Consider the following 835-nt stretch of genomic DNA (forward strand, 5'->3'; position numbering starts at 1 on the left):
CTGCCCGCCCGCTCGCCCACCCACCGGTGGTCCCGCAGGTGGTCCTGCCGCCGGAACGCTTTGTGGCAGATGTCGCAGGTGTAGGGCCGCTCGTCCGTGTGGGTCCGCTCGTGGATGAGCAGGTTGTAGGACTTGGTGAAGTGGCGGCCGCAGAACTTGCAGATGAACTCCTTTTTCGTCTTGGAGGGCAGGCGGCCCCGCGACGGCTTCCTGTCCGGGGACAGCTTGCTGAGCCCCGAGAGGGGCGACGGCAGTCCGGGGCCCAGCTTGCCCAGCTCCCCCGCCTTCGGGGGGTCCTCCTGCGTGGCGGCCGCCGCCAGGTTGGCGAAGTCGAAGCGGGGCCGCTCCTTGTGCAGCGCCGGGAGGACGTGGGCCGCGGCGCCCTGCTTGGGGTGGAAGAGGTGCGCGGCGAAGGGCAGCGCGGGGAAGGGGAAGCGCGAGTCCACCAGGCCCTGCGCGGCAGCCATCTCCGTGAGGGCGGAGCGGGCGATCTCGTGCACGCCGGGGTAGCCCAACGTCCAGTGGTTCATGTGCATGGTTTGCACGGCGCTCAGCCCGTACAGCCCCTGCAGCTGGTCCACGGCCGCGGGGAAGGTGTTGACGGCCTGGAGGAAGGAGTAGTTGGTGAGCTGCAGGGACGGGTGCAGCGGGATGGGCGCCGGTAGCGCCTTGCTGCCCATCGTGGCGGGGCTCCGCGGGGCCGTCGGCGCGGGGCGAGGTCCTGAGGGAGAGCAGAGAGCGGGACAGCGTCAGCGCGGGCAGCGCGAAACGAAAGCGGGAGGGAAAGAGAGAAAAACGAAAGATCGCCCCCAGGGACGCCCCTTCCCTCCAGACA

General features: G+C 70.3%; 1 protein-coding gene across 1 annotated transcript; it reads right to left on the reverse strand.

Moving 5' to 3' along the window:
• Positions 1–8: 8 nt before the first annotated feature.
• OSR2 (odd-skipped related transciption factor 2) lies at positions 9–807 on the reverse strand (the record flags this gene model as incomplete). The annotated part of the gene is made up of 1 exon (XM_010727002.3): positions 9–807. A coding segment is annotated over exon 1 (672 nt), but the record flags the coding sequence as incomplete, so codon positions are not given.
• Between the last annotated feature and the right edge of the window lie 28 nt (positions 808–835).

This window comes from Meleagris gallopavo, unplaced genomic scaffold (genome assembly GCF_000146605.3).
Source record: "Meleagris gallopavo isolate NT-WF06-2002-E0010 breed Aviagen turkey brand Nicholas breeding stock unplaced genomic scaffold, Turkey_5.1 ChrUn_random_7180001865947, whole genome shotgun sequence".
Lineage (NCBI taxonomy): Eukaryota > Metazoa > Chordata > Aves > Galliformes > Phasianidae > Meleagris > Meleagris gallopavo.